The 24,787-nt window shown below is 37.4% G+C and overlaps 2 protein-coding genes and 1 long non-coding RNA gene across 4 annotated transcripts; 1 reads left to right on the top strand and 2 right to left on the bottom strand.

The window, feature by feature from the left end:
* The first annotated feature begins 640 nt into the window (after nt 1-640).
* LOC137712956 (protein sym-1) lies at nt 641-5,442 on the top strand. The gene is made up of 8 exons (XM_068452166.2): nt 641-1,152; nt 1,696-1,783; nt 2,910-3,004; nt 3,399-3,471; nt 3,569-3,661; nt 3,777-3,863; nt 4,533-4,613; nt 5,216-5,442. Exons 1-7 carry the CDS (start codon nt 749-751, stop codon nt 4,611-4,613), a joined length of 921 nt encoding a protein of 306 aa, XP_068308267.2. The 5' UTR covers nt 641-748; the 3' UTR covers nt 5,216-5,442.
* A 1,112-nt stretch (nt 5,443-6,554) lies between these two features.
* Nucleotides 6,555-6,974, bottom strand: LOC148691277 (uncharacterized). The gene is made up of 2 exons (XR_015955710.1): nt 6,865-6,974; nt 6,555-6,760 (listed from the first exon to the last, which is right to left on the bottom strand). It is a non-coding gene; the product is annotated as an uncharacterized LOC148691277 (long non-coding RNA).
* Nucleotides 6,975-7,047: 73 nt separating this feature from the next.
* LOC137712954 (RNA polymerase sigma factor sigB) lies at nt 7,048-11,865 on the bottom strand. 2 transcript variants are annotated; one of them, XM_068452165.2, is made up of 8 exons: nt 11,346-11,845; nt 10,694-10,884; nt 10,206-10,337; nt 9,735-10,121; nt 8,835-9,065; nt 7,981-8,121; nt 7,613-7,813; nt 7,048-7,513 (listed from the first exon to the last, which is right to left on the bottom strand). In XM_068452165.2, exons 1-8 carry the CDS (start codon nt 11,614-11,616, stop codon nt 7,232-7,234), a joined length of 1,836 nt encoding a protein of 611 aa, XP_068308266.2. In that variant the 5' UTR covers nt 11,617-11,845; the 3' UTR covers nt 7,048-7,231. The 2 variants fall into 2 exon arrangements, with proteins under 2 accessions (XP_068308266.2, XP_068308265.2); XM_068452164.2 differs by having other exon boundaries at nt 9,735-10,337; nt 11,346-11,865.
* Between the last annotated feature and the right edge of the window lie 12,922 nt (nt 11,866-24,787).

The raw sequence follows: 24,787 nt of genomic DNA, 5'->3' as shown, positions 1-24,787 counted from the left end.
TTTTGTTGGGATTTGCAGGTGGGGGAAGAAGATGAAGATGGGGAGAGGAGGGAGGAGAGGGAGGAGGGGGAGGGGAGGGGAGGGACGAAATGAGGGTTTTTTTTTTTTTTTCCTTTTTTCTGCTTTTTATTATTATTTTAATATTTAAAAAATATTAAATAATTGTTTATTAGTTTTTAATAATTTTTTAATAGAAAGTAGGTCATGAATCAAGCCACATCAGCACTTAACAGAAAAACTAACATAAAATTTGACGGAGGTATGACATTGTCACAAATTCGTAAGATGCGGTATGACATTGTCAATTTTAAAAGATGAGGTATAAAACTGTTGTGACCCCAATAGTTGATGTAGTTTTTTGTACTTTACCCCTTTTTTTTTAAATTTTACTTTTATTTATTATTTTAATATTTAAAAAATATTAAATATTTTTTTTAGTTTTTAATAATATTTTATTAATTTTTTAATAGAAAGTGATTCTCGTCTCTTGCCACGTCAGCATTTAACAGAAAACTAACAGAAAAATTGACGGATGTATGACATTGTCACAAATTCGTAAGATGCGGTATGACATTGTCAATTTTAAAAGATGAGATATGAAATTGTCATGACCTCAATAGTTAAAAGTAGTTTTTTGTAGTTTACCTTAATTATTAACACGTGACACGAGAGAACAAGCAGCCCTTTTATATGCCTATCGACCCCAAAACGTCACATTTCCAAGAGCCGCTTCAGTTCATAGCACGAAATGGCTCTAAACCCTGCATCCCTCTCACTCACTCGTAAAATCCCGTTCCTAAACCGGTTCGTTGGTTGTTCTCGTAGACCCTCTTTGCATTCTTGTACTGTGTCTAGGATTGCAGCAAATCCAGTTCAAATAAGGAGCTTTAGGAGATCTTCTATGTGCCAGCCTCACTCATTTGCCCTGAATTCCGGCATTGAAGTCGGGCTTAAGGACTTGGGTCGTTCTGAAATAGGTTTTAGGCAACTGGGTTATGACCGGTTTCGTCTCTCGGTTGTTTCCGATGGTGGGTCGGGTGGAACTGGTGGAGGCGGCAGCTCTGGTGATGGAAACTATGGCGGCGGAGGTGACGGCGGTGCAAACAGTGGAGGTGGTGGTCGTGGTGAAAACAATTGGTCATTGCTTTCGTGGTAACCTTATTTTCAAATTTCAATGTCCAAGCTTTTGTTGCATTGATGTGTATTTTCTAATGATAGCTACAACATTACTTTTGACTGTATAAAACGAAGAATTGAACCTTCTGTACATTTGTAATGAAACAATTCCAATTTCAAAGAATAAAATATAAGATGAAAGTTTAACGGTTAGCGGGATAAAAAGCTTAGAGCCTGTAGTTGAATTTTGGTAAATTTGCAGTTTAAAATGCTCAGGCTTTGTACATTACTCAATATCCTACATAGTCTTCGACTTGATTCACTTGGATTAAAGAAGCCAATAAATAAGATAGTGCTGACTGCTTGGATTGGTAACAAATTACTTAGGCGTCTTCAATGTAACAAGCATATGATGATATAAACACTTGGGTTGCATATGTATCAAATTTTACGTATACTAACACTTGGTCTTATGTTCAATGAGTATAGAATTAGAATTATGAACTTTTTTCTCAGCTAATCAGTCAGAAAATAATGTTCCTGTTCAGCATTACCAGCTTGGATTTTGTATATTTTCAGGTATTTGGATCTTCTTGCAAAGTATCCTGTTGCAACAAAAGCTCTGACATCTGCCCTTTTAACTCTTACTGGGGATGTAGTCTGCCAGGTAATGTTCCTGTAGTTTCCATTAACAAAATTTGTTGAATGGTTTATCTTTCTTTCTCTGTTTTTCTGCGTTATCTTCAACTTGCATTTCAACATCCTTGGTGTGCATTTTTTGTTCAAGATTGCATATATTTTCCTTATCTTTTGTTGTCACTCAAGTATATTTGTACTGGTATAATGTTGTCATCTTACTCTAGGAGTTTGTGGATTTTGGGGATGGGGATTAGGGTTGTGGTGTGGTCCCAAGGTAGTTCTGGATACTTGAGTGGGAAAACAAGGGTTAAAGTGGGTTTAAGATTCATGTTTCTTTCCCCAAATAGATAATGTGTCATTGAAAATTTTATAACAAGGCAGCTTGGAGAAAGCACTTTCGTGTGTCTAGAAGACACGTTCATCTGATACTGATAGTTTGTATTCAGCATTCTTAGTTCAAAAATGTTGTTTTAGTCTACTGAAGGGGTCTAGAACCAAACTAGGAGTTAATGGGGGACTATTAGACATCTTATGATTCTGACAAAAAAGAAACAAAAAACTGTTATCGGGGTGGATGGCTGAGTTGGCAAATTAGATGTGATTTATAAAGAAGAAAATTGGAAGAACGAAGAACGAAGAAGATAAAACTTGAAGGGGACAAAACTAATGCTATGATCTCTGTTCCAACAATGGATTAGCTTTGCAAATCTGATTTGGTGCTTGCTAGAACCACTTATCTTGAACCCTTGATCTCAAGTAAGCTACACAGTTATCTTTCTGATTTGGAAATAACATACTGAAGTTTATTTGAACTAGGACTTGTGATCCTAGATTATTCTGTTAGAGTGGTGTTACTTGTTACTTGAGATGCTCAATTTTCTTGTTGCATATCATCTCTCAAATCAAGCTGAATAGGTAACTGCCTCAAGACCATGGCATTGTATTGGCTCAATCGCCTTTCAAAAGAATAAAGTTTTTCACATGTTGTAATGTTGAAACTTTGAGTGGTTTCTGGTGCGCACAATGATGTACAATTTGTAAGTTTTATACTGAGTGGTTGTACCATTTGCAAAATGGTAGTTATCACTTATCTTTATGTGATCATACTGTTTTCTCTCAGAGTATGACAATGCTAATGTGATTCTTTGCCCCAGCTTGTCATTGATAAAGCTCCGTACCTGGACCTGAAAAGAACGTTCTTGTTTACCCTGTTGGGGCTGGTGTTAGTAGGTCCAACGTTGCATTTCTGGTAACAATTCAAAATTCCATCTGTAAGCCTGAAGTTTCGAATCATCATTATAGTACTGCTTTCATTATTGTTGTTATTATTTAAAAACAGATACGAATAGGATACGAACTTTAGAAACACACAGTAACTGTCAACTGATATGAATGTATGGGTACATCCTTTTGGTACAAAATTTTAATGTCTGTTCTGTCCCTCCTGTACAGCAAACAGTTTAATTTATCATATGGCATTTTCACGCCATCAAGTTCCCTGGAAAAAAATCTAAAATTACATTGGATTTGTAAATAAGTAATCTATCTAATTTCATGGTAATTTTTCTTTGTTTCTATGTGTATTTCCTTCCTTTTCATGGTTTGCTCTTGTACGTTTTCATTACACCACCTTTTGTCATTAGGTATTTGTATCTAAGCAAACTGGTAACGATGCCTGGAGCATCAGGTGCATTCCTGCGTCTCGTACTTGATCAGGTGACCTCAAATTTTCATTTGAGGTTATTAAAGTTATGACAAGTGATAGTTATTTTTTTAAATACATATTGTAACTTACGGGTTAATGTTGCTGCAGTTTCTTTTTGCTCCTATATTCATTGGAGTTTTCTTATCAACATTGATGACGCTGGAGGGAAAACGTTCACAAGTTGTACCCAAGCTTCAACAGGTGGTGTTAAAAGAATCGAATCTATTTGCTTTGAAACCTAATGGAATGATTGTATTTACTTTTGTAAATTTGCATACAAACTACATTTGTTAATATGAAGTATCTGTTTGCATAGGAGTGGTTTTCTGCTGTGCTGGCTAACTGGCAACTGTGGATACCTTTCCAATTTCTTAACTTTCGGTTTGTCCCACAGCAATTCCAGGTTAGAATGGTATAAAGAAGTTATACATATTTTATGGCTCCTAGACAGAATATGCTTAGGGATATTATTTGGGATATGATAAAGTTTCAGACTGAAGATGCCTAACTGCCCCCGACATCTAATAGTGCCTGCAAGGAGCCAAGAGTCTCAACGCACGGGTTTCTTGGTGTCACAGAAGGGACTCTCTTTCTGCCTCTTGATGTTGTTTTGTTTTCCTATTCTTAAACACGATATACACAATAAGTTAAAGCCGGTTGCACCCTCCATTATAAACGGATATCAGCCAAACCTAGCTCTGATACCACTTCTTGTTAACGTAATTTTCATTCAGCCTAGACTGGAATGATCCAGTCTACCTGAGAGGACGTAAACTGGATTATACTTGAGCTTGTTTAAAGATAAAAAAAACTAGACCGGAAAAGACTGAAAATTGATGGAATGCTGTGATCGAAAGTAAATTCGGTGTACAGGAAAATGGATGGGATACCTAATGTAGAACTGGATTGAAACGAATTAGGTGTGCGATTAGAATTTAGAACCCTCATCGGGTTATGTTTATGAGTTTCATTTCGAAAGCTGGCTTTTGTGTAAACTACTTATTTTCCAGTTTCATTCGGGAATCCTCTCGTTTTATTTTTCTTAATACTGTTTTTGTTTTTGTGTTTCCAGGTCCTTACTGCTAACTTTATATCTTTGACATGGAATGTTATCCTATCATTCAAAGCTCACAAAGAGGTTCTTCAAAATTAGGTATGTTCAAATCTGGTGTTGTAGCTTGACGTTTTTATGGGCTCGTTTGGGAAGCACTTCAAGTGTTTTTCTTCGATTAGCTTGCATTTTTACTAAGAATTGATTTCAAATTCCGTAAGAGTGCTTTCACCCAAGAAAGAGAGAGAGAGATATAAAACAAGGTTTTGGGGTTTAGCACATTAAGACCATCTCCAAAGGAAATGTCAAATTATAACATCCAAGTTGTAATTGATGGCTGATGTGACAATTTAAAGTTTTATGTCAAATTTTGTATTTTTCCAATCAAATTGTCAAATGTTATTTTCTTATTAAAATGGAGCTTTAAATGTTGTAATTATTAAAAAAATGTTGAAACAAAATTTTTATTAATTAAAATGCTAGTGTAATAAGGGACCTACCATTAAAATTGATTTAAAATAAATTTTATATTGATGTCAAATTTGACTTTTAATCACATAGCCTTTAAGTCCAATCAACAAATAACACTTCAGTTGGAAAGATTTTGATGTCAAATATGCATAACGACATTCCACCTAAGATTTTGATTTCCCTTGGAGAAGCTCTATGTTATTGTAACCGAGTTGTTATTCTCTATAATGCAGGTCTCAAGAGAGATCACACGAGGAGTAAGCAAAGTTCACCAAACCTCGCTAAATTCTTTGTGTTTATGCGCAGCGTGTTTACTTTATTGTTCATATATTCGCATAGCATCATCTTATAAGCTTGCAAAACACCGGAGGTTATCGATAAACAAGATCAACTAAGGGCATTTAAAATCAACAAATATAACATATTATTTGATTTTTATATTATTTATACTTTTAAGTAATGGTAATTTAAGTTTTATTATGCAATAAAAAAACTTAGTATTCAACATGAAAATTTTAATTAAAAATAGAAAAATATAATAAAGGAATGAGATTACTAATAATATTTTAATCTTTCCAAAGGTTTAAAAAAATTAAATCTGATAAGGATCTGATATGATATGAATCCGATTAGCATCAGATCCAATGATTCAAATTGAATTCTGCTGATCCGATAAGAAATGAATTCGAATATGAATCAAGGCAGAACCAATCCGTGGTCTAATATAACCCCTACACTACTGAAGATGGAATAAAATAACTGAGACTGCATGGCGAAAAATAATATTGCGGCGGGCCACTCGTGAGCCCTCCAGTGCTGGAGTTGTCCTAAAGGGGAACTTAGGTGAGGGTTGACCAGAATTGAAGCATGAGCTCAACAAGCATCGCGGGGGGGATTCAAAGGGAAGCAATTGTGTATTATTATTACTCCACACTAAATTAACGCATCAAAATATGACATACATACAAACTCCAATAATAGATGAGTTTACATTATCACGAACTAGCTCTTAATTTTATAATATTTCTCTTGAAGAAGTCGAATGTCCAAATTTCCTCTCCCCGCGTTTAAGTTTTAATAGCCCATTTTTCGTTAAAGATATATTCCAAGTTTGATTCTCCCCTCCCACAATTGCAAAGTTGAAACCATAGGGGCCAAAATGGAAAATGAATTTCTTGTCCATGTTGTAACTTTTATCATTGGAAGTTGAAGCCTTAAGCCTCGTTTGGTATTAAAGATTTGATTGGAATGGATAACCTCCAAATTCAAGGTACATTGAAGGTGAAGGAGAATGATTTTTCATCTTGCGATGATTATAAGAGGAGTTGACATGAACGAAACTTCTCCCTTCTAACCCTCCCATTTTGCGACGATTATAAGTTTTCTTTGTGAGTAATTCATCTCTTACCTCCAAATTTGCCATAATTTTTTCATTTCCTTCAACATACCTTGAATATCCCCAAAGCAATACCTTAAACGTTGGCTTTTTGGTAGGCTCATTACTTGATCTAGAAGCAAACTTGTTTATGAAGAAGTTGAACTAACCTTTATATAAAGATCTAAAAGTGTATAACTAATCACATCAAAAGCTAAAGGAAATAGGAACTGAAAACAAGGATAGTTTCGATCAGATGACAAATAATTCTAAACCTCTGTAACTGGGGAATCAGAAATAAGACCGGGATCAACCATATTGAAGAAGACGTACCAGAGTGTGATTCCATGTTGAACTGGATTGAAACGAACCTGCAAATTTCATCTATGCTGAACGAACATCCCTGTCCATGTTAGCATACAACCATGACAAGCTGAAAACCACTGTAGTGCCTTACTGCACTGACCACACTACGATGGCAAGTTCCAGATAGAATGAACCTCTTACCGATGTATTTTATCCACCACGCACGCTGACTGCTTCTCCTTTGAGGAAACAAACTGTATGGTGCATGATCAAACACTACTTAACACTGCATGGGTGTGGAGGGAAATAATGTTAGCAGAAAGAATGCTGGAAGTAGGAGTTCAAATCGAGTGAAAATAGTACCTGAGATACGAGCCTTTACGCTTGTTCATATGAATTTCTTTCCACTTTGATACATTAAAAGAATTTGAAATGCTAGATCCAAAAAATTCTGTTTCTGTGCACAAATATTCTCTCGTATTACAGAAAGTGAAAAGAGTACATTTCCCCTCGGCAACATGAAAATTGAAGCCATAATATAAATGAAAATCAAGATGCCCTGTATGAGCTATGAAACTGCATATTGCTGTAAATGTTTAGTTCTTTTCTTGTTCTTCAGTTTTCGAAACGCACATGACTCTATTTGTCTAATTCTCTCCCTACTAACACCCATCAGCTCCCCTATCTCTTGCAATGTCTTCATCCTTCCATCCTCCAATCCAAACCTCCATCTGACAACCTGCTTCTCTCTAGGATTGAGACTATCTAGTACCTTCTCCAAATCCTGTTTCATAAACTTTTTCATCAGCAGATCTTCTGCTGTTTCTGCGTCGGGATCTGAGATTACTTCCTGTGAAGAACAACATGAAATCGTCAGAAAAGGAGCACACAAAAGGTGACAAAATGTTGGATAAAAATTTCCATTTCTTTGGATGTAGAGAGGACAGACCGAAGGTTTAAGATTCAGGTTAATTCCAATTTTCTGGTCCAGAGATCTAGGGGCTTTTGGAGTCAGTAATACCGCAGAAAGCCTTTTCATTGATAGCCCTGTTGCCTCTGCAACTTCTTCATCATTAGGATGTCTTCCATTTAAACTATACAATTGCTTTTTGGCCTCTTTAACTCTATACGTCGCCTCCACCATGTGAAACTGTTTTACCAAAATATTGTAAATGCAAAGAGTGTTAAAAACATGAAGCACTAACATACACAAATTCAGCAGGAATGTGAAGTGGGGTCCCAACAATTCTACCATCACGAGCCATGATACCAAATAGCAACCACAGGGTAAAAGAAATTTATGAAGGTAAAACTCACGGGTAAGCGAATTGTTCTTGACTGGTCGGAAAGAGATTTTCGAACAGCCTGTTTAATCCACCAGTGTGCATAGGTTGAGAACTTAAAACCCTTTGAAGCGTCAAATTTCTCTGCACCTCTTACAAGGCCTCGACATCCTTGCTGAAAGTCAATAACCAAGAATAAGAACTCAAAGGTGGCAAGACTTGAAGAAAATAGTTTTTTTTCATCCTCTGGAGAGAGTAATTTATATTAAAAACAAAATACACACACAGATATAAATACATACACATATATATACACACATATATATATACATACATACATACATACATACATACATACATATATATATATATATATATTTTACAATATATGGGTTGGATTAGAGTAGAGGACATCCATTTTTTACACACTTTGTAGGGCTCAATCCGTAACTTTTTCAAGGATCCAAATTATCTATATTTCAATTCATCATTCATAGATCATCTTTGAAAAATATTAGACAAATCCAATCCAAAACCATTGAAACTAGATCATCATTGACCATCTTTGAAAAATTGTCTATATTTCAGAGATCATCATTCATAGATCATCTTTGAAAAATATTATTTGTAGTAAAGAAAATGGACGATACGGTTCAGGAAGGAAACTCTAAAATGACTATCATTTAATCCAACAGTCATAAGGTTGCAGATTTGGGTGACTTTGGTAGACATGATCTTTGAGAAAGACCTAAAAGATAGACGGTTGGATCGTTGAAATACATTACGAAGTGAGCCATACAGAGTGCGTGTCAAAATGTATGTCAAAAAATGGGTACCCCCAATCCTAACGCATTATATATATCTATGATGACAAAGATAAAACCATACCTGCACAAGATCTTGAAGATTCATCCCAGATCCCTGATAATTTTTTGCAATTGATATAACAAGCCTTATGTTGCTCTTGATCATTTTGTCTTTGCACAGAATACCATAGTTTACACGCTTCCTCAAAGTCTTCTGATCAACTCCTGCTGCTGCAGCCCATTGTGCAATGGTGGGCTGCCTGCCACATCTTTGCGCAAGCTCCTCCTGCAGCTTTTCCAGTTTCAGTAGTTCCTGAAATAAAAATACAATAGTCAAATTAACTCTAGATATTCCAAGAACGTTTTCTTTAATGCCTGCATATTTCTTGAACTATACGTGCAATTGAAACTCTTAATGTCTTTTTACTTCTACTTGTAAACTATTACAACGACTTTACTATTTTCCTACTTCTACTTGTGTTCTATAACTACTTCTACGTGCATTTAAATTTCTAGGACTGAACAATTTCCTTGAAATTTTCCCCTTTTTCATCCATGACATGATAACATACTATATCAATCAAAATCCATGCTTAATTGTAATCCAAAGCTTCCCAGCAAAAGCCTTATACAGTTATACTCTTCGAATTTAATTCTATGAAATACATGAACAGGAAAAGTAACTTCCTAAAATGTTGGCCATAAACAATTTTTAGTGAATCTATCAATAGATTACATATCAACCCATGGGTGTAGTATATTTTAGCCTCCGTCATAACCCACATAATTAGACAAAATGTTAGCTAGACATTAAGTCATACTTAAACCAGGAAAGGGTATTGTGTGCATGGTTCATTTTTAAACCACTGCAAAATGGAAGTATATTTGTGAGTTCAGTATCAATGAAGATTGCAAGGAGTAGTTGATATATTTCATAAGAAACAAGGTGGATTCAAAACTCTCACGATGACACTAGTAGTACCTGAATTCCTGCAGAAAGCTCAATTTCTTCGTTCGCCGTAAGAAGCCGAGATGTGTGGGTAGTAGATCTCAAGTAACGCAAGGGATCAGAGTGGTCTATTTCTTGTACTGAAGAACGCTTTTTTCTACTGGTTGAACCAGACTTCACAGACACAACACTTGCAGCAGCCTTTTCTGCTGCTTTTGATCTTCTGGCCTTCCTTTCGGTTTGACGACTCGATTTTGCCGTTATACCCTTGGAAAGTTGCTCCTGCAGAAGTTCAAATTCTTCATTTGTTCGCTCCACTTCTTCTGACTCTTTTTCTGCAGATTGAATGAAATGGTCTTCCAAAAATGCAGTTTCAGCTCCCATGGAAGCTCCTACTCTAACCGGTTTAGTTTCTATATGCTGAGCCCAATTGAAATGCAAAGCATTAGTCTCTGGAGAAACTGGAGATGAAATTTCTGGTTTAGCAGAGTGATTAGTGCTAACCAGCATAGCCACATCCTTTGCAACCTTCAGAGCTGCTTTTGCAAGAGTAACAGCTTCAGCCGCAGCAGCTGCTATTACAGCCTCTTCACTCGTAAGAAGAGTTTCTGTAGCTAAAGTTGATCCAAAGTTCGCCTGATGATATCCACCCAAGTTAATTAGAGTTGTAAGCTCAACATCCTTCATACATAAAAAATCAAACGGGGAAAGAAAATACTGGAATCCTAAACTCTAAACCCACAATAGAGCATGCGATCAGAATTTGTCATTGCAAGTATGCGATGAACAAGTGAAGGTGGCTAGGCCACAGCGGCTAAAACATGTTCAAAAACTATCTGAGAACCCAACCATAATCCATGTCAAATTTTTAGAACGTTTTTTGTTATTTAACTGAATGAATGCAAACCTAGTTTGTGTAATTTATCTATTACCTGAGAATCATGTAAATCCAGCAGGCATTTGACTAAACATTCTCGATTAGTAACTATTACCTCAGTGGAAGGATCAATTGCCCCTGTGTATGTCCACGGTCTACTTGAAGCCAAAGAATCGGAATTAAATTCTAAGGAAGGTAGTCTGAGCTTCTCCATATCAAGCACTGTAGTTGTTGCTGTTGATGTTGAACGCGGTGTAGTGGATAAGATATATTGTGCCCGGAAACACAGAGGATCTCTAGTTTTTGCTGCATATTTCAACCGATAAATCATAAGGAAAAGTTGCATACCGTTGGAATATCACAGAAAAGGAAAAACAATTCAAATCTCCTCTGTTCTCCAACTCTAAACAATAAGCCGGTGGGATGGTCAATGGGTGCCCATCACTATCAGCACCGTCACCAACATAAACACCACCACTCACCACCACAATTAACACATTGAACACTTGAATGTGCCTCCATTTAGCTAATGAGTATCCATTGACCATCACTAAAGCCGGGCCTTCCACGACTACATCTTGGTATATCCAACAGAAGTATATTTCAACCAAAAAAAAATCATCTCAAAAAAAAAAAAAAAATGTCATACTATTACATGAAATTTCGATGTAAAACAGCAAGGTTGCACAGGTGAGAGCATAGAGCAATCAACTGAAATGGGCAAAAAAAGTAACAAGAATGCAGAATGTAATTCAAAGGATTGAAACCTTGGAAGCTCCTGTCCTTAAACAATTCATCACAGAAAAGGGTATGGTGGGTCCTGAGGACTGTGAGCTTGGTGGCCATGACTCCTCCTCCTCCAACGGCGGCGGCTCTCCTCTTCTGCTTCTTAGTATTCTTCTGGTCACTTGCTGGGTGGGCCCCAACGAGATGGAGTGGGGTGAGAAATGAGGCATTGGGAAGGGCGTGTTTGTGGGAAGGACAGAATCCAACGGCTGCGGACGACGACGACGATGATGAAATTGATAAGACTGACATGTCTTTCTTCTTGTCTTCTCGTTCTTCTTCTTCTACACATAAAGCTTCAAAGGCATTGGCATGTAGTCAGTGAGTCTCAGTCAGTCGCTTGAGCGCGAAACAGAGGAAGAAGGAATTGGAGATGGAGATGGAAGCGAGAGGAAGAGAGAAAGAGAGGGAGGGAGAGAGAGTGAGCGGTTTTCTTATCCTCGGATTTGGAGTTTTGGACCACCCAAAACTAAAAACATACGGATACCGGTGTTAATCTCTACTAATTTATCGTCAACCAAAATTTTTTTAAATAATCAGTTTAAACTTTAATTAAAACAGAACATAAATAAAAAATATAGAGCCGAAATGTAATTTCATACAGCCAAATTTTACTTTTTTTTTTTTTTCAAAGTCTCACCTACATATAATCCTAACATATCTATAATCTCTACTAATTAATAAAACACTCGTTGTCAACCAAAATTCTATGAAATTACCAGTTTAACTCTCTAATTAAAACAGAACATGAATAAGAAATATGGGGCAGAAATGTAATTTCACACAACCAAATATTGCTTTTTTTTTTCCTAAGCCTCCCCCACATGTAATCCTAACATATCTCTAATTAAAATTAAAAATTAAAAATTAAAAAAACTTCTCACTCTCACATTATCTATCACTCTTTTACTCTGTCTTTCTATTTTAAAAACAAAAATAAAAAATTTTCTCACACACTTTGTGTGTGCCCATATGCTAGTTGTTAATAGGGTTAATCTCAGTTTACTACGCTGAAGTTTTTTTATTTTCAATATTTGGTACATGAAGTTTTCTTCGTCCTAGAGTGGTACCTAAAATCATAGTTTTGTGACGCTTTCATACATCCATTAAGGTTGCTGTTAAATCAATCGTTAACTGATGATGCGGCGCCCTCGTGGATAATGACTGGACGACACGTGTCAATATGGGTCCATGTGGCTATTAAAAAAATTCAAAAAAAAAAAAGTGGAAAATATTCAAAAAATTTAAAAAAATAAAAAATCTGGCCTTCTGCTCCGACCTCACATCTGAGGCAAACCACTCTCAGCTATCTCCCGAAACCTAATTTTCCCAAGCCCCAATTTTTTTCCCCAAATCACCTTCAATTCTGTAAAATCCTCCACTTCCCATTCTAGAAAACCTCCACAACCCAACCAAACTGGTTTTCGCTCGAGAACAAAGCAGATAAGTTGGCCAATGGAGCCGGGTTGATGCATATCTCGGATAGGAACTGGACCGGGGTTGTAACCCCCCGCCTCGAAATATTTATTTCGGAAACTAATATCGGTGATAGGCCCAAACTAAACTCTTGTTTAGTTAACTACCATTAATCACGATTCTCTACTTCAATTTCTTAATCTCTCACAAAAATTTATGACCAACATTTATTTACCAAAACATAAGGTTAAATCTCAAATTACTCACCAAATTCCTTTTCTTAGTTCAATTTCTCAACAAAAGATTTATTTCGATTATTTACGTACCCTTGAGCGGGATTAAGCCTTTCGTAGTTCACATTTCAATACAACTCGACCTATGCCACATTTCGTTCAAGCCGAAGGCATAAACATACCAATCATACAAAACAACCCACATTTCATAAACGTTTCCAAGCTACAATCAAATCACAATTAATAAAGATAGATCGATGTCTAAAGATAAAAATAACAATTCAATATAAATCACATTTAATAAACAAGTATAACTCAATATGGTGCCACAATACATAAATCAAGACAAACATCATCACGATGAGCCCATTAAGCTCCATGAAATCCCAACAACACTCTAAGATAAATGACACGCCAGAATAATTCGGCCTAGTTGACTAAAAAGCCAACTGTCAATCAAGGTCGAGGGTAGGGTCCACAACCCTAGTAATTTAGTCTGGAAGATCCGTATGCTAGATTCCTGATCCGTCAGTTCCTAATATCCTTAAATATTATGTTCTATTATGTAATTAAGTTGGTGCCGATCCAACGGTCGAATCGTTAAATCATATAATGTCTAAGTGGCGGTCTCTATCAAAACTATAGTCATACGACGAAATTTCATGAATCGAACGTCACATATGGAATCAGGGTATCCAAATTAGTCTAGGAAAGGTAGGTGAGGTCTCGGCCCACACGCCGCCGCACACGCCGGCCTGCTGCCCCGAGTCACCGAAAACCCTAGAAATGGGTGGCTTTAATCCGTTACCTTCAATGCTCCGCCGCACCTTATAGTTGTTTGGGCTTTGTTCCCTACCTCATGAGGAGTAGTTTGATGGTGGTGGTCGACTGTACCACCTTCAAAAATGGCGGAATTTAGCCGTACACCCCACGAACTCATCGGTGAGTTCATCACGAAATCAAGGCCAATTTAACTCGGTTTTTTATGAAATTGGAAGAGGAAAGGGTGCTAGGTCAATTCCAGGTGGTATGTCACTTCTAATCGTTAGAGAAATCGCCTGAAAAGGCATCAGAAATCATGGCTAACGCCTAGTCAGGCAGCGGGTCAAGGGATGACCCGGTTTGGCTACGGTGTTCTCCCTCGGTTCCTTTCCTTTCTCTCCTTTCTCATGTATCTCATTGGTCACTTCCTTTCCCCCTCCTATCCTAATTCGGCCCCTTCTCCCCTTCTTCTCTTCTTCTTTCCTAGTTGGTCTCCCCAATTCCTTTTTTTTTTTTTTTTTTGTTGTTCCTTCCCCATAGCATATTTCAATCCATAACACAATTTGGAACCTTCCCAAAATCATGGCAAAATAACTATTTTTCCCTTACTTTCGTTCATTTCTATTTCATGGTTATAACCCCATTTGTTGAATGGTTTTCGCCTACACGCTTGTGGAATCGTCCTCTATCCAAATAAGTCAAGAAATATGCCAAAATATATGAGGATAAAATACATCCTTGTATAATTACGTTAAACCAACTAGGGCATTTTCGTATTTTCAACTTAACGACAAATTTTACTATGTAAATTATAATAATTTCCGGAAACAAAACTTTTAAAAGTTCTCAATTCAATCTTACATAACCATAAATCGATTTATTTTCAATTTTTCTCCACATATTCATATATTTTAAATTTCAAGGTATTACAGGGATGCTCTGCTCAAACCCACTTTCTAGTAAAAAATTGGGGATTGGGAATATTAGGGTTTGGGAGGTGATTTGCCGAAAAGAGGGAGAAAGGTGGATGTGAGGTAGGAGAAGATGGCCAGAGTTTTTAAAATACATGAAAACTAAAAAAATAAAAACTTTTTTTTTTACCCACCCTCCTTCCCATCTCTCTCTACAACCCACAAGACCCTCCATTTTCACCTCTGCAAACTGTACCAACCTCCCTTCTCTCCTCTGCAACCCACACCCACCCTCCCTACACACCCAACCCAACAAAATCCCACCCAAAAGAATTCAAATTCATCAGGAAACCCTTCCAGTTTTTGAAATTTATCAAAAACCCAGTTGACCTAAATCCCTAATTTGGATAAATTAGCAATCCTCAATCGATTTTTTAGCACTCCTAGCCCTCGCTACTGCCTCACTGGACTCTGGCACTGGCACCTGGTGGCAACCTTGCTTTGGTGCTTCGGTTCTTCTCTCTCCTCGGGATTTTGTTAGGTTGGGTGTGCAGGAAAGGTGGGTGCAAGTTGTAGAGGAGAAAAGTGAGAGTGGGTCTGGGTTGTAGAGGAAAGATGGAAGGGAGGGTGGTATGAGTTGTAGAGTAGAGATGGGAGGGAGGGGGTGGGTTGGGGAAAGGTAGGAGACGGGGTGTGTAAACAAAATGTTCTTTTTTTTTTAATTTTAATTTTTAAATATTTTTTAATTTCCACGTGGCCCGATATTGACACATGGCGCTCAATCATTGTCCACTTGGGCGCCATGTCATCAGTTAACGGAGGTTTTAACAGAAAACTTAACGGATGTATGAAAGTGTCCTAGAATTATAACTTTAGGTACTAAACTGAGACGAAAAAAACTTCATGTACCAAATGTTGAAAACCAAGAAACTGCAAGGTAGTAAACTGAGATTAACCCTTGTTAATATTATGGAGGGGAAGGAAAAGACCAGCCCCCTTCCCTTCCAACATTCCCTTTTGTTTTGATACTTATCAATTCATTTTTCCTTTTAAATGTTACTAATTTCTTTTAAATTTGCTTTTGGCAATAATCGAATCTAAGACCTCTCACTTATAAGTGAAGAGGAATACTACTAAATTGTAGTACTAAGTGGCAAATATTACTATTTTCTTTTCCTTTTCTTTTGGCGAAATGTTAATAGTGCACCGACTTGTAGCTTAGTCGCTTCAAAATTTGATCTTTTTAGCTTTGAAAGCAAATATCTTGACAATTGTATAACAAAAATAAACATTTAAAAGCATTGAAATAAACCTCTGGACGTCGTGAGCAGACCACATAGTACCTCAAAGGGCCTTACATCTGTCTGCCCTACAGGTGATGAGCCTTCGAGTTATTTACATGTTAAGGTGCCCTTCAAATACCCTTTAGCAGACGCATTCTCACCTTTCTTAAGTGTTTGTCAATTACGCTAACAATGTTTCCATAAGTATCTGGCCAAAGCAACGCACATGAGATATATTAGGACGATCATTGATAGGAGCATATTCATGCGACTTAAATGGCTTGTTCTCGTGCATTTACGTTATGTTTCTCTAGTTATTTTAGTCCTTTATGCTTCTTTTGTGTGTTTTCAGGTTCTAAGGGCAAGGTATGCAAAAGGATGCCTTTTGGAGCCTTTTGGAGCAAATTAGAGATTGGAATGGATATCATATGCTTGGAGCCAAGAGGATGGACGAAATTAAAGACTTGAAGTAGGAAAGTTAAATCCTAAAAGACCTCATGTTTAAGCATCATTGAAGACTCCTACGCATTTTAGAACACAAAAACAACATTCCTTGCAACCTTAGGACATTGTCGTGTGTTTCCTTGTGTCTCCCTTCCTTGCCATGCAAGGAAGGGCTTTGTTCCCTATTTTAAACACTTAAAGCATTCATTTATCATATCATTCACTTATTATAAGCATTCACTTATCATATCATTCACTTATCAAACCATTCACTTATCACTTCCATTCACTTATCACTTATCACTTCCATTCACTTATCACTCACCACATATCATTCATTTATCACTTAACATATCATTCATTTATCACTTAACATATCATACACTTATCATAATCATTCACTTATACACTTATCATAATCATTCACTTATTCTTTCATCATTCAACCACCAATTCAACACATGCATTTCAAACCTTTCAACACCCTTTAATCATCTCCCTTTAAGTTATGATTTTATTTCCTAACCCTACATGCATTATTTATTAGCATCTTCACATGCATTCACACACACTTCACACAAACAAACAACTCAAAACCGTGAGCTCCCATTCCCTTATGCCATTTTCAGATTTCCACCCACTAACCTAGTCATCAACACATGCATTCCCTTCACATTCACCCACATGCACTCCCACTCTTTAATCATATGCACTCCCATCATAATTCCACCACCAATTCAGCCACAAAACATTATCATTGCACCACATTCAACCACTCCACATCCCTCACCAAGAAACCATTCAACACACACATGCATCCTGAAATTCTTTGCCATGCAATCACATGCATTTCCCTTGACATTTTCAGCCATCACACTTCATCATTACACCACCATTCACTCTTTAACCCACACACACTTCACACAAACAACATTCACATGCATTCACATGCATTTCCAACACAAAACACACTCAAAACCGTGGCCACCTTTGCATTTCAGGATTCCCATTTGCATTTTCAGATTTCCAGCTTTCCCTTTTATTTTCCAGCTTTCATTCTTCATCATTGCAGCCATTCCACATGCAATTCTCCATCATTCCTCCACACAAACACCTTAAACAAATAGCCATATACATCTCCACTCCTCCTATAAATACCCTTGCATTCCCATCATTCAAAACATCTCATTTCATACACAACACACCACAAACACTTCCATTCCTTCTCTTTGCCGTGAGTCCCCTTAGAATCCAAAACCATCTTTCCATTTCCACCACTTCCCAACCCTCCAAACCACTCCTCTACCATTTCCATAATCCCCCAAACCTCACCTTAGACCTTGTGCCATAATAAAGAGGAAGAGAAGAGGACCTAAACGTTCATACAATTCAAGTTTGAGTTGTTGGAATGTTTAGGTGATTCTTTGATTTCAATGTTTCATTTTAATTCTCTTTGTTTTGTACGTATAAGGAATGAAAGAGAAGAGTGCCTAAACGTTCATACAATTCAAGTTTGAGTTGTTGGAATGTTTAGGTGTTTCTTTGATTTCAACGTAATGAGGAACTAAAACCCCCTTTAGCTAGGGGGTGATTCGAAATAAATGTTTATGCTTGCATATGAATTGATTAAACTTTCGTTGGAATTTCATAAGTTGTGGATTCAATTCGTTTAATTGTTTGATTGATAACTTATTTATGTATGTTCATTGAGATTGCAAGCTTAATTTTCATGCATGAATATGACGCTAGAATATAAGTGAGTTTCACCTAAACGTTACGAACTTATATTCACAAGTAGTGGAGGTTGCTCATAAACAATCGCGTTAAACGAATTCTTGGCATAAGTTTCATGCGTATTCCATAGTAACGAATGCCTCGTCAACACTTATAGTTTTCATAATGCTTAATGATCTTTGATTGTATCTTTATTGTGCTTTTCACGTAAAGGACTTTTGGAGAATGTGGTGAATTGCGTTGCGCTAACCCATCCAATTCATTAACTTAAGGAGAACTTGACGGTTAATTTAAGCGGACCTAATTAACCCGGGGCGTTGAGTTTCATAATTTATCGAAAGACCAACTGAGAATCAATCTTGTATGCAAGTGTAACATGTATGGAGATGAACCCCTTAGCTATTCTATCATCCATTCATTCCATTTCATCAATTCCATATTTACATTCTGTCTAGTTTATTAACTTGTTTCGTTATTTCAATTTTCGTAAAAACCTCAATCCCCCTTTTGCTTTAATGTTCATTTTAGTTAGAATTCAATTTAGTTTGTGTTTTTAAAGCATTTTGAGTCTTTTGATTTGTTTTAATGTTTTAAAGTTTAGTTTTACATTCTTTGAGTCTAGTTTAGTGTTTTATATTATGTTTTTACGTTTTTAAGTCAAATCCAAGTGATTAACAATCCCTCCTAATCCCCGGTCCAGAACGATCCCTACTTGCACCTATACTACAATTGATAAAAAGAGGGTTTAATTTGTGTGCGTATAAATCTCGCATCAAATTTTGGCGCCGTTGCCGGGGATTAGCAACTTTGCTAATCCCTTAGTTCTTTTCTTTTTTTTTGGTTTAGTTGTTTTCGTTTTAGTTTCTAACTTAGTGTTGTTTTCTTTGTTTGTTGTTACTTTTGTTTTTTGATTTAGTTCTCTTTCTTTTTAGGTACTAGAGAAGTAAGATATGGATTTTGCTAGCATTCAAGCTCAATTGGCAAATCTTACTTCTAAATTGTCGCCGTATGCCGAAAGGACCACAATGCAGAGTGTCCCTACATTTGGTGCTTCATATAGGCAAGGATTTCAAGCCAATCAATGTCCACAAAGAGATTGGAGGGATCATTCAAACTCTATATGGTGGGAAGATCAACAAGTTCAACGTGAAGCATATTGGCAACCATATGAGGAGTTCTATTCAAGACCTATGCAGCCACCACAACTTCATATGCAATATGCTCAATTAAATTCAAGTTCGCCAGTAGATTATATTCAAATTCTTAATGAAATAAATTCTTTGGCGCAGGGGTCACAAAATCAAGCCAAGGAGGCTCAACAAGAAGCATATTGGCAACCATATGAGGAGTTCAATACAACACCTATGCAGCCACCACAACCTCCCCCACAACAATTCCAATCAAGTTCAAGTATGTCCATGGATAATGATAAAAAATTTCAATTACTAACCTCTTTGACGCAGGACGAACAAAATCAAGACAAGAAGTTGGGTAAATTGGACGAGCAATTTGGGCAGATTATGGAGTTCATGAAACAAATTCAAGAGCAAAGTGAACTTTCCAACTCAACTATTGAAAACTCGAAGGAAGATTTTGAAATCCATAATGCTATCACTTTGGGAAGTGCTATGGAGGTTGGAGCTGACCTAAAAATGTCCAAACATAGCCTAGAAGTGGATGAAGAGCTGCTAATTGAGGAGGAGGAAGAAGACATGCACACGGCAAGGGTAGAACAACCCTTGCCGCAGCCCCCTAAGCCCTCTAAACCACCCACCACCAGTAAGGACGTCCCAATTTCATGTTATTTTGATGTTATTCCACCCAATGTCCCTTTTCCTAGCAGGTTTTTGATTCCCAACCAAGAAGAGAGTAAAAAGGACATCGTGGAAGCCTTCCCAAAGGTGCAAAATGCTATTCAAATTCTTGGTGCAACACAGCAAGTTTTAGATGGTGTTGAATTCTTCAAAGGACTTTGTACACCAAGAAGAATGATTCAAGAGAAGGTAGTGGCTGGAGAAGATGTAGAAGGCATCAAAGAGGACAAATTTGAAACCACAATTCCCAAGGAAGTTGGATTTTATGACACGGGACAAGTCATAACTTTCGAAGGGGTGTTTATTCTGGAGTTCATTTTGGAGCACACAGGTAAGCCGCCTCCCCGAATTTCAATTTTCTTTTATACTAACATGTGGTTAATGATTCAGGCACCCAAAATGGAATTTAAACTATTACCGGATCATTTCAAGTATCACCGCCCATTCAAAGATAAATTCCATGCCGTTTGATTTTATTTATGTTAATAAAAAAAAAAAAAAAAAAAAAAAAAAAAAAAAAATTTGAAAGAAAGATACTAAACATGGAGAAAGGTGGAGCTTCACAAAGGTTGTTTACGTGAAGCCCCACTACGAGGCGCAGAAGCGGAAGGCGCAGAAGCAGGAGGCATAGAAGCGGGAGGCATCGGAGCGGAAGCCATCGGAGCGGGAGGCATCGGAGCTAGAGCATTCCAGGCCTCAATACTTGGCCAAGCGCTGGATGACCCAGGAAAAAGGTGCCTCTGGAGATAAGACGCAAGCCTTTGACGGTCACTGTGAATTCGACCCTCAGATTCTTGCAGCTCATCAAGCTTCCTCTTCATCCCCGACGAATAGTTATTTGCAAGCACATGCAAACTTCTATTCTCGTACTTAAGCTGCTGGATCTCTTGCTTAAGTCTTTCCACCTCTGCCATCAACGATTCCACCTGACGGGAGCGGGCAAGCAGGCGTAGGCCCATGTTGGACACAGAGCTCGCACACTGAACACTAAGTGCGAGGGACTCTTGAACGGCCAACTCATCGGACCGTCCTGACAGCAGCCTACTATCTTTTGGAGTGAGGAGGTTTTTAGCTACTATTGTAGCTGTTGTGGCGTCCTGCATCACAGAGTCTTCACCTGAAAGAGGACCGTTAGAAGATAAAAAAGAAGGGCGCCATACATTACCTTGACGGGGCGAAACCGGATCGCTGCTGAGACTCAAATCTAAGCTAAGGTTCGATGAGTTTGCCATTTTTTTCAAAAGTGTTCAAAGAGAAGGGGTGGATGGAGTTAAAAATTTCACAAAGGGCCGGAGTCGAGTTTCAGGAATGGGAAATCTTCAGAGTGTGTATGTTGGGGTGATTGATAGCTCTATAAAAAGCCAAGGCAACGCGTCCACCGATTCAAAGAGCCGGATTTTTCGGCGTAATTTTGGCGACGCTTTCTCGGCTTTTCAGAAGACGCGTTCAACTTTGTCAAAAGATTTCTTCTTTTCAGACAACACGTGGAGGCCATCACCGCAACTACATATCTTTAGCCGACAAGCGCAAAGTTCGGCGACGCTTTCTCTGCTTTTCAGAAAACGCGTGCAGCTTTGTCAAAAGGAGCCGCATCTGCACTACCACGTGTCGTTCAGAAAGCGAAGGGGCGTCGTTCAAAAATCGAAGGGGCGCCTGCTCAGAAATCGAAGAGCCGAATTCAAAGATCGAAGAGGCGCCACTATTTCAAAAAGCCGGAGCTGCGGGATCAAAACGTTTGTCGACAAAGGTAAAAAGTACCACCACTTGATATTATCTCTATATATGTCGACCTTCGTCTTTTATGGCAGGGCAAACCTGAAGAAAATGCCCAACTCTCCCTCACCTCTGAGGGCGCACTCCCAGCAAAGCCTTTCAAAATACTCAATTCTTTCTTCTTCCCCAAAGATGATACCAGATGCCTGGAGTACATATGACCCAGGAGGAAACGGCGGATTGAAGCATGTGTTGATTCATTCACCGCTTCTTCAAAGCAAAGGTATCTCATATCATCAAGGTCAAAAGCAAAAGTATCTCATATCATGCTCTTTCCCTGTCTTTTTCTTTGTCCTTGTTCTTACTTGCATGGCAAAGTAAAAGAAGCAATCAGCCGGCACTTGGAGTCAATCTTCCGATCTGGAGCCAACTGCCTGGAATCTATTCCTGATTGCTTACCTAGCGTTGCTCTCGAGTAGTCATCTTCAACGGTTGATACACTTCCGGAGAAGGGACCACTTCTGCAAAGGGGAGCGAGTAAGGCAAGTGAAAATGATACATTGAAGCATGTGGAGACAAACATAGGCTGAGTTATCCTCCAACCCTTTTCAATACGAATTGGAAAGATTGAACAAAGAAACAGACCAAAAGGGTAAGCTCAGACCTTCGGGGGAGACCAAAAGAACCATCCTGCTGCCCAGTTCAAGAAGTAGCACAAAGGAAAATCAACAATGGGCAGAAACCAGTTCAAGAGTAAGCCTGTGGAATCATCAAGATCAAGCCTCAATGCAATCAACAAAGAGAAGAGGGAATTTACACTCCATAACCAGATTTGCGTCCCTAAACTCTTCTCTTTGTTAATTACATTCTGCCATGTTTAGTATGTTTAGTTTTTGTTTGTGTGATTACTTATGTTTTGTGTGAATCTATGCTTAAAACATTGAGGACAATGTTTGATTTAAATGTGGGGGGGTAACTAATGTTGTTAATGCAAATTCGTGGGATTTTATCACCCATAACTTCAAATGTTGTTCCTTGCTGTTTTAAGGTGTTTTTAAGTTGTTTTAGAGTGTTTTAGTATGTTTTGTTTTTATAACTCCGAAAAGCACATAAAATTTTGAAAAATTGTTTTGAAAAGCCTAAAAAGAGTGTTTTGAGTCGTTTTTGTGAGTTTGTGTCTTAGGGTACCTTCCAACACAATGATAAGGATTTGGTTTGTAATTGCATGACTGTTAAAAAGAGTTATGAACATAGAGAAAAGTTTGATTTACTCTTGGTTTATGCTTAGTTATGGTTATAATGTATGACTTCACATGCAATCATAAAAGAAAAATTCGTTTTTGTAACATGCTTGAAGGAAGGAACTCAAACAAACGCTACAACCCTGTGAGACTCGAGCCATTACCTTCTTTGGAGAGTTATTTTCTGTGATTCTTTGTTTTCTAAAGTTGTTGAATGATCTCATTATTCCTTGCTTGGTTGCTACTTAGAATGCAATTGTATCATGATAGAACTAAATGCTAGAACTTATATCCGTTTCATTCAAAGCATGATATTGAGTTGCATAACATATATCAAGATGAAGTTGTGTAGTTGCCACCATAGCCAAATAGCCTTACTTCCCATATTTCGTATATATTGTAAGTCTTAACCCCGTTGAGCCTCGTTTAACCTATTTTCTTTGCTAACCATATCACCCCTTACCTAGCCTAGATTAGGACCATCCGTACCCTTGTTCTTAAAAGATAGTGAGCATGACTTAAATGAATTCCTTTTGAGTACATTTTGCAAGAAAATGAGTGTGGGGGAGTAAAAGTTTGTTCTTAAGTTTGTATGTTTTGAGAGTCAAAAGAAAAGAAGAAAAAAAAAATTTGTGAAAAACATATGAAAAAGAAAAAAGAGAAAAGAAAGAAAGAAAAAAAAAAAAAAAAAAAAAAAAAAGAGCTTGTTCCCCCTTGTTGTTCAAAAGTTGAGTTTTCATTCAAAAGTGAATTCTACGTTAATTCAAATGCTTTGCTCGCTATTTCTTTAAGAACCTTTGTTTTCCATATACCTTCTTTGTTAGCCAAACACCTTTAGCCCCGTTACACCCCTTTGACTTCTATCTTGATCGTTATGTGTTCAATAATGTGGAGTTTGAAATTGATATGAGCTTATGGAATCACTGGTTCTCATTCTAAGTAGTAGCATTCCATTCATGAGATCATATTCATGTCATTATCGTAAATCCAGAAAATGCTTTCCTTGTTATAACATATGTGAGTGTTCGTCTACATGTTTACATCAATCTTCTCACATATAACTAGTGTAGGGTGTGTAGTCAGAAAATCTGCGTGAAAAACGAGTGCATATCTTGTAAGGATTTGAGCAATTTCTCTAAGGCATGTTACTACATTCAAAACATGGTTTTAAATGCTTAATTGTGAACTAGTATATGGTGACTATGATTAAGAATGTACTTAAGTGTGAAGATGACTAAAATCTGTGGGAATGATGATTTTTAACATGTCATGTGCATTGGAAATCCCTAAGACGGTTGTTGGAAGGTTTAGGTTGTGTTTTACTTGTTTTGTTTCGTTTGGTTTTGTTTTGTTTTTCTTTCTGTTTTGCTCGAGGACTAGCAAAAGATAAGTGTGGGGGTATTTGATAGGAGCATATTCATGCGACTTAAATGGCTTGTTCTCGTGCATTTACGTTATGTTTCTCTAGTTATTTTAGTCCTTTATGCTTCTTTTGTGTGTTTTCAGGTTCTAAGGGCAAGGTATGCAAAAGGATGCCTTTTGGAGCCTTTTGGAGCAAATTAGAGATTGGAATGGATATCATATGCTTGGAGCCAAGAGGATGGACGAAATTAAAGACTTGAAGTAGGAAAGTTAAATCCTAAAAGACCTCATGTTTAAGCATCATTGAAGACTCCTACGCATTTTAGAACACAAAAACAACATTCCTTGCAACCTTAGGACATTGTCGTGTGTTTCCTTGTGTCTCCCTTCCTTGCCATGCAAGGAAGGGCTTTGTTCCCTATTTTAAACACTTAAAGCATTCATTTATCATATCATTCACTTATTATAAGCATTCACTTATCATATCATTCACTTATCAAACCATTCACT

Source organism: Pyrus communis, chromosome 14, assembly GCF_041283825.1.
Source record: "Pyrus communis isolate YQ-2024b chromosome 14, ASM4128382v1, whole genome shotgun sequence".
Lineage (NCBI taxonomy): Eukaryota > Viridiplantae > Streptophyta > Magnoliopsida > Rosales > Rosaceae > Pyrus > Pyrus communis.
The sequence above is the reverse complement of the archived record's forward strand: the minus strand, read 5'-3'. Positions and strand labels throughout refer to the sequence as shown.